Source organism: Triticum urartu, chromosome 1 (genome assembly GCF_003073215.2).
Source record: "Triticum urartu cultivar G1812 chromosome 1, Tu2.1, whole genome shotgun sequence".
Classification (NCBI taxonomy): Eukaryota; Viridiplantae; Streptophyta; class Magnoliopsida; order Poales; family Poaceae; genus Triticum; species Triticum urartu.
In genome coordinates this window covers 498,320,726-498,329,832 of record NC_053022.1, presented here as the reverse complement: position 1 = coordinate 498,329,832, position 9,107 = coordinate 498,320,726, and the positions used below count along the sequence as shown (strand labels likewise).

The following is a 9,107-nucleotide window of genomic DNA, read 5'->3' as shown; positions in this document are numbered from 1 at the left end:
TTATAGTACTAAGATTATATCTTTCTAAAACCTTAAAAAGCAAATTATAGCACTAAAATCACACTGATGTTATTAGCATCCCAAAATCTAAACCATGCGCATCTTGGCATGAGAGGCATATACATTACTCCCAGTGGAGTGTCGGAGTGAGGGACACGTATGCATCCTAGTTCTGCAAGCCCCTCAGAGCTAAGCTAGAAATAGGCCTTTGCGGCTTTGCCATGTTGACACCAATGTGGTGGCGACATATATCACTGGCACACTGCAAGCTATGCATGCCAAAAGCAAAGCTTTGCATCAAAGTCAATCTTTCTAGCCGGTCCTTTTTGTGTACATGTGTCGCTCTCCACCGTGCATGAAATCAAAAACCATTAAATCGGTGTTGAAACTGATAGAAAAAAAAGAGAAGAATCCGATCCCCTTTGTTTCAAACACTCCATTATTTGGATCCACATTGCAAATCATCATTAATTAATTAACAGCCAACCGGGCTTGCACCCACGAAATCCAACAGGACACATTTCTCACTCGCAGAAATTAAAAGAGGTAGAGCGCTGGCTACAATTTTGCCACAGTGGAGTATAAACCAATCTGGAGCAAATAATACACAATTTAGTTTTAGTTACTAAGTTACCTATCTACTAGCTGCTACTAGAATCGAACGCACATGCACACATGACATATGATACGAGTACCCCTCATGCAATTAAGCGCAATACATACATGTTTCTGCTGCGGGGGCTCGGCGAACTTGGATGGATGGATCACAGATCGATCACCACTCGGCGTGCGAGCCGTAGAGGAACGTCGGCGGCGAGAATACGGAGTACCTGTTGTCGATCAGCTGCGGCGGGAAGCTGTCCTCCTCCTCCTCATACCCGTAGCCCGCCGGCGCTGCTGTGGCCGGGACGTTGTGGCTGCAAGCGGCGGCGCCTTCCGATGACTCCGCCGTGCTGCCGGGGCTGGGCGCGGGGCCCATCTGCGGCCCGGCCGGGCTCCCCGCGCTGCTCTCGCCGACGTCGGCGGCGCCGCTGCCGGTGTACTTGGACGGGTCGGCGTTGCGGCCGGTGAGCTCCTGCACGAGCGCGCGGAAGCCCGCCGCGCTGGTCGACACCCGCACCGGGTTGGAGATGTACACCACCTTGATCGGCTTGTCCCCGCCGCCGCCGCCCTTCCGCTTTTGCTTGCCGGAGCCGCTGGCCGCCGAGGCCCGGTGAGCAATGCCCTTGGAACCGCACTGCATCTTCTCCATGACCAAGATCGATCAAGCAAAGTATGGGCTGCGGAGGAGGCGACTTCTTCCTGTGGTGGTTGATGTTCACACAGGAGATGAAAGGGAAAGGAGGGAGGAGTGTGCTGATTTGGCCGAGCTCTCGCGCATTTGTAACGGAGGCTGGAGAGTGCAGGACGGCGGGCGGTTCTGGTTTCTACTTTTAGAAGCCATGAAAGGACAGTGGATAGAAGTGGTAGTAAACCAGTGGATTTTATATGAACAGTGTTCTCTGGATGAGAGGTTACTCAAACTCCTCTTCCTCACACACGCTGTGAGAAAGGGACGGTGTGCAATGTGGGTGGAGAGGCGCCTTGGATAATGCATGGTCAGATGGGGGTGTAATTTGTTACGTCTACCCAGCGATGATGATCAGGAAATCCCCAAATGCACTCATGCCGTTATGTGTCTAAAATATACTCTCTAGGTTGATATATAGACACTAAAATATCTTTAATATGGGGCATACAAGAGTAACCCATCATCTTGCTTTGACTACCTTTTACTGAAAAAAAAAGTTTATTAAAAAAATGCAAACTTTGATATTGCAGTTTTTTTACTTTTTATCACCAATCTGTTTGTGCTTATTTTCGACCGATAAGTCAAAGTTTACAAGAAGTTTGACAACACACTTTCTGTTGACCATCTATTTTATTACAAAAGAGTTGTAGCTAGCTAGCTACAAGAAGATTGGCTTGTCAATTGTGCTTCTAGTGTGAATTAAGCTTAGCTTAAACAGATAGATTCTTTGTGATGGAATCAACCCACCCGGTTCCAAGTCCTAGACTTGACACGTGTACTCACATATTTCTCGGAATTATTTTATGGCATGCCCGTCGACTACGAGGTGCTTGTCGCGAGATATGTCAACTCGGTCTTTCGAAGGTGTTCATAGGGTAAGGTGTGTGTGTGTGTTCATAGGGATGAGTGAGTGTGTGTGTGTGTGTGAGAAAGAGAGAAGATCCGCGTGTTTTTAAAAATAATTATGCTTCTAGTCTTGATGTGAAATTAATTTTGTTTTGATGGAATATTTATGGTTCATCATTGCTGTATATGCAACTGACTAATGAGTTTCCTTCTACTTCTTTTGTGATACACAAATCTTCGTGTCAATTAGACCTGTTGATAGCATACGCGCTCAGTACCATTTTTTGCGGGGATAGGTGTTTAATTAAGGCTAATGGTCAAATTGCAGACCAACTCTGAGGATGTTGCATTTTTTATTTAGATCCCATATTTTCAAATGTGGTGTGACCCTTTAACTCAGGAGAAAATATGTCACGCATCTTTAAATAGTATCAAATTTGACTCGCGAAATCTCTTTTCGCATAAAATTATTAAATAAGGTGTGCTTGATCGATTAACTACAAGCATGGTATTTCACAATGAGCGGTATCACATATGGCCCTTTTTAGAACAAGAAAGCGCAAGGAACACACAACTTTAAATTAATAAAACCAATCAGGCAGAGTGCAATACAATCCTCGCCATGAACCAACATTAAAGTCTTACAACACATGCTAGATAAAGATAGTGCATATGGCTTTCAATAGTTTTTGTTTTCTCTTAGATGCTTCTTGGACTTCATTGGGCATAGATTAACATATACTTAAGCAGATGTATGTTTGTCGTTGTGATGTGCAATGACTAAAGACTTGCATGATTGTACCTTCGAAATTTTAGCCGCGGAAAAAAAGAAGAATGACAACTAGTCCAACCAAGATATAGCAATGTTATGTGTAATTGACTAAGACATTTAGGGTATGTTTGGTTCTTGCCCAAGCTTGTCCCGCCAAATATTTGGTTAGCCAGAATTTTGTAGGGTGAACTTTGGTCCCTACTAAAAAAAAAATACCCTGATAAGAGTAGGAGCAACTCTAGCAAAGTGAATATTGCGAATATGTCATACGGATATGGAGCTGGGGATTATGGCGACTCTCCTAGAGTTGTTCTAATCACGCGTAGGACAAAGCAATATCGCAATTCGCAGAGGCCCTTTTCCGGGCACATGTGATTTTGTCTCCAAGCACTTGTGTGCACTTGTTGGAGTGAGGCTAGCGAGTGACGAGAAGGGCGAGGGGAATCAGATGCCAGGCGGGACAGGAAACCCAGCAGCAGGCACAGAGGGGTTGGGTTGGGTTGGGGTAATGCGATTGGGAACAAAAGCAGAGATCAATGCGGAGATAATAATCCGTGACGTGCCGCGCTTGCATGGGTCGGATTCCCGTCACCGCGGGGGGCCCCCGCTGACGCCAAAGGCCGAACCAACTGGGGCTGCCACCAGTGCGCCCCGCCCTTTTCTCACCGCCCACCATCCCTTACCCGTCCGTCCGTACAACTATATCGACCTCGCTGACACACGGCCCCGCCCTGTAGGCTGGGGCCGCTGAACGGGACAGGAGCCTGGCGAGTGTTCGGCCGCAAAAGGCAATGCGCTGTGAACTCTTTCGCGATTAAAATATTTTTTGAGAACTGTCCCGCTCAGGAGTGTATACCTGGCGCTGGCAGTTTTACGTGGGCCCACCGTGATGTGGCCGCCCACCGTCGGGGGTGGCTCGAGCCGCGTGATCGGCCAAGAAGGGAACACACGCAGAACCCTTTTCGCGACCTAAATATTCGGGGACAATCGTATACGCACAGTAGCTGACAGTTTAGGCGTATGAGCAAACGGCACTGAGCTGGGTGATATGGAATGTACTCCATCGGACGAGGAAGCAACGTACTGCGCTCTCTACAGTAGCGGACAAAAACAGACATGGCAATGGACAGCCTGAGGATCTGTGCACGAGTCCTTGGTCACAGTCCTCTGGTCCCGGGCTTTAACAACATCTTAGACTAGTCATAAACTCATACTGAAAAGTAACTTACACTAGTAACATACACATGATCTTAGGCTATGTTACTATCTTTATATAACATACTCCCTCTGATTCTTTTTACTTCACGTATTGGATTTGTGTCAAGTCAAATTTTGTAAAGTTTGACCAAACTTTTATATATACAAAAGGTCAGCATCTACACTACCAAATATATAGAGTATAAAACTACATTTCATAAGTCTGACAATGTTGATTTGGTATTGTGAGTGTTGATACTTATTTTGATAAGTTTAGTCAAAGTAGAGATACTTTGACCTCGAACAAACCTTATATACATAATAAAAAGGATAGGAGGGAGCAAGTGTGGTGTCATGCAAAACTTAATTTATTAGGTTATAGACTCATATTGTACTGGGATATGTGATATTATGGTAACTAGCTAAGTTACTCAAATTACCTCTCTCATTAACTCATTGTCACATAGGCAAATTTGCTGAGTTGGACTCCATGTTACTGTTGAAGTTACTCCCATTATAGCCACTCTTAGAGCATCTTCAGCCGCACCCCCAACAGGCCCCCCAGGCCACTTTTTCGGCGCCGGCGCCAAAAAACGCCCCAGTCGCGCCCCCAGGACGACGAAAAGCGCCGGTTCGGCCCTATTTTCCGCCCGGCGGCCGCAAGCCGAACCCGGCGCACTAGGGGGGGGGATCGGGGGCTCTGGCGCAAGGGAAAAGCGTGGCTGGCCCACACCGTCCGGCAAAAAGTCAAGATTTTCTTACCCGACCCGCCTTCCACCCCCGCGCCCTCGGCCGCCACTAGCTATATCTCGGCACCGCCCACCACCATTCACCGCTAGGTAGCCATTCCCCACCGGACAAATAGCAGAGGTTCGCCGCGCCAGCCCCTCCAACAACAGCTGGGCATTTTCGGCCGCCGTTTTCGGCCGCGGAGGGGCAGTTCGGCGGGTGCACGCCCACCGGGCGCAAGGTGTTCGGCGATTTGACTGCCTCGGCGATGGACTCGGATGACGAGGAAGCGCTCGCCGCGCTGCTGGAGGAGTAAGCTGAGGTCGACTTCCAGGAAGAAGAGCATCTGATGGTGCTCGCCGCCCTCGCCCAGCTGCTGGCGAGCAATGAAAAGCCGCGGCGAGGTGGCTCGGCGCCGGGGCGGGTGAAACCAAAAAACCGGCATCGTCTCGAAGGCTACTGCGTGCTCCACTCCGACTACTTTGCCGATGCTCCACTTCACGGCGACAAAACATTTCGGCGCCATTATCGGATGAGCCGAAAGCTCTTCCTCAGGATTGTGAATTCCATTCGGGAGTTCGAGAACTACTTCAAGTGCAAGATGGATTGCACCGACAAACTTGGATTCACCTCGATCCAGAAGTGCACGACAGCGATGAGGATGCTTGCATACGGAGCTCCCGGTGATTCACTGCACGACTATGGGCGCATGCATGGCCGAGTCCACCAGCATGGAGTGTTTCTACAAGTTCTGTCGGGCAGTGATGGCAGTGTTTGGACCGCAATACTTGAGAACACCCAATGCGAAAGACACTGCTCGGATCCTAGCACATAATGCAGCAAGAGGATTTCCTGGGATGCTTGGAAGCATCGACTGCATGCATTGGAAATGGAATAATTGCACATTTGCTTGGCAGGGGATGTACAAAGGCGGCAAAGGCGGTTGCAGTGTGGTACTTGAGGCGATGGACACACAGGACCTCTGGATTTGGCACTCCTTCTTTGGTATGTCAGGAACTCACAATGACATCAACGTGCTGCAGTGCTCTCCTGTCTTTGCCAAGCTTGTTGAAGGTCATTCTCCTCCGGTGAACTTCGAGATCAATGGGCGGCACTACAACAAGGGGTACTATCTAGCTGATGGCATCTATCCGAGACGGTCGACATTTGTGAAGACGATCTCAAACCCTGTGCCATGAGGCAAGAACGCCTGTTTTGCGAAGGTTCAGGAGGCTTGCAGGAAGGATGTCGAGCGGGCATTTGGTGTGCTCCAATCTCAATTTGCTGTTGTCCGGTACCCCGCTCAGACCTGGTCGAAAGATCAAATGTGGGAGATTATGACTTGCCGTGTCATCTTGCACAACATGATCATCGAGAGCGAGCAAGAAGACCCATTGTTTGACACTGAACCATACTACAGGTAGGGTCCTCTAGCCGAAGTTGATCACCGGCTACCAACAACCTGGACTGCCTATCTCAGTATGCGTCAGGAGATCCGAGACCCACAGGTGCATCATCAACTGCAGCAAGATCTGATAGAGAACCTATGGAGGCTCAAGGGCGACGCCGGGCGCGACGTGTGATGAAATATGAGTTTTTATTTGTTGAACTATATAATTTGTATTGAACTATTTGTTGTTGTACTATTTTGTTGAAGTATTTGATATTTCTGTGATGAAATATGTGATAAAAAAATTTATGTGGATAATTGAACGCCGAACAACGGCGAACCACGCCGAATATGGCCTATTGTCACCCATATGGGCCCTTTATTTGCCGAAATATGGCTGAAAAGTGGGCCAATATCGGCGCCTGGGGGCGACGACTGGGCGCAAAACCGCCCCCAGCGCCGATTGTATCACCGGCTCACCCCCAGGGGGCGATTTTTATGCGTCCTGGGGGGGCGAACGGCTGGAGATGCTCTTAGGCCTCTTCCAATGCATTGGTGCTTAAGTGCGGTGCTAAGTGCATTAAAAACTTTAGCAACTAATTTCCCAATGCATAGGTGTTTAGCTTTTGTAGCTAGCTTTCCTCATTCAATTGTTTAACTCCTAAACTTCTTCATTCATTTGTAGATATGCATTTTGCATAGATCAACGTGCTTAGCATCGTTTCTTCCTCGGTCACCATAATGTTGTCTCTCCTCTTTAATTGCTATGCCACATTATTTCTTGTCTATGTGGCATCCTTAACACTTGTACACCTTGAAGCATTGGGTAGGGCCTTAGCATGTAATCATTTTTACTCTTTTATATAATAATAAATAATAATTCACTAGTGGAAAAAGTGCTAGCCACAACTTTCGTTGGTGGCGTGACATTTACAACCAATGCCACCACTATTTTTTCAAATAGTTGTGGCGTTGGCTTATTTGGTACGACATTAGTAGGGGCATAATGGTGGCATTGGAAAACAGGGTAGCGTCAAAAGTTTATGGGATCAATAATTTGTACCAGGCGTAATATAGTGCTATTGTGGAATAGCATGGAACCCAGTACTATTATATTTGGTTGTGGTGTGTTGTTGGTTCCGACGCCAGTATTGTTATTTTGATAATGCCAGCATTCTTATATTGTTTTTGGTATATTCTTTTTTATAGTATATTATAGTTTATTTTTATTAAATTTATATTAGTTTAAATAGAAATAATGACATTTTTTAAAATACGTACTTTGGGACTTTAAATAACTTTTTCCTTTTTTAGTTTAAGACTTGAAATATATAATTTTGAGCCTTCAAATATGTAGTTTGACACTTCCAATTTTTTTTATTTTTAGTTTTTTATGTACTGGTGATCTTTTTTATAGTATATTATAGTTTACTTTTATTAAATTTCTATTATTTTTAAATGGAAATAATGACATTTTAAAAAATATGTATTTGAGACTTTAAATTTACTTTCCCCTTTTTAGTTTAAGACTTGAAATATATAGTTTTGAGCCTTCAAATATGAAGTTTGACACTTCCAAATTTTTTATTTTTAATTTTTTATGTGGTGATCTTTTTATAGCATTGGGCAAGCCCGAGTATTTGGAGGCTGTGGGGGTCAAAACCAGGGCGACGACACCCTCACCCCACTCTCTCTCTCGTTCCCCTTCCTATCCCTCTCTCTCCGCTCGTCCTCGGCGCTCTCCCTCTCTCACCGGTGGTTAGGTAATATTCCGCTCTCTCCCTCTCTCGCCGCTCGTTGCCCTCCAATTTGATTGGAGTTCATTTCATTCTGAGCTAGGGTTTCTTTAATGGAGGCGGCGAAAGAGACAACAACGGCGGCGGAAGGGACAAACTGCTAGGGTTTATCGCCTACATCTTCGTCCCTCGGTGAGTTCATCGCCTCCATCTTCGCCTCCTGTAGTGTTCCTAATACTAAATTGTAGTGTTAAATTGTTAAATTTTAGTGTTCCTAATGCTAAATTGTAGGGTCTTTGGTAAAGGAAGAGTGTAAAACAAACTGAAATGTAGTGTTGCTAATGCTAAAAGGACTTGCTAGTTATCACTACCAGTATTCGTAGTATATAAAATTTCTTTTCTTGTTTATCACTTTCTTAGGTTTCTTCACCATAACTAAAATGAAACAGAACTAAGGATAAATAAATATAGCAGGTGGTATGATTATCAAAGGCCTTTTAGTTGTATGGTAACATGAATGAACATATGACAGTGGCAGTGGCATTTTGTATCTGCATTTTGCATCAATGATCATCATGTGGATGTTTAGATCAGGGTTCCATTGTTTACTCCCATAAAAGAACATAATTTCCTTTTTTTTGCTTAACAAGTTGACATGTCTCTGTATAGATCAGTTAGGTTGTAGAATTTGTATAGGTGTATTAGATCACTTGCCATACTTTGTTTGGCATTATTATCAACTTACCTGCTATTATTGTTATGACTGGCATTAGATCACTTGCCATACTTTGATTGGCATTATTATCAACTTACTTGTTATTCTTGTTTGATGAGCAAGGCAATATTATCAACTTACAAATCATTTTCCAGCTTGCAACACATAGCAAAGATGGGCATGGATGCAACTTACTTGTAACTTACTTGTTATTCTTGTTTGACATGTGCATTTCGTTCTTGTTAGAACTAAGGAACTTTTTTGTTAGCACTAAGGAAATTCTTGTTTGACATAAGTTACATGATGTAGACAAGATCTATTCATGTAGGAATAGACCCCGTTATCCTTAACAACAACGATACATATGTGTCATGTCCCTTTTTGTCACTGGGATTGAGCACTGTAAGATCGAACCCATCACAAAGCACCTC

At 45.2% G+C, this 9,107-nt stretch overlaps 1 protein-coding gene across 1 annotated transcript; it reads right to left on the bottom strand.

The window, feature by feature from the left end:
* Positions 1–442: 442 nt before the first annotated feature.
* LOC125536606 lies at positions 443–1,470 on the bottom strand. The gene has a single exon (XM_048699853.1). The coding sequence runs from the start codon at positions 1,250–1,252 to the stop codon at positions 776–778; it is 477 nt and encodes a 158-aa protein (XP_048555810.1). The 5' UTR covers positions 1,253–1,470; the 3' UTR covers positions 443–775.
* Positions 1,471–9,107: the final 7,637 nt, after the last annotated feature.

Excerpts from the sequence above, each read along its gene's own strand:
- LOC125536606 (XM_048699853.1), bottom strand. The coding sequence starts at position 1,252 with ATGGAGAAGATGCAGTGCGGTTCCAAGGGCATTGCTCACCGGGCCTCG.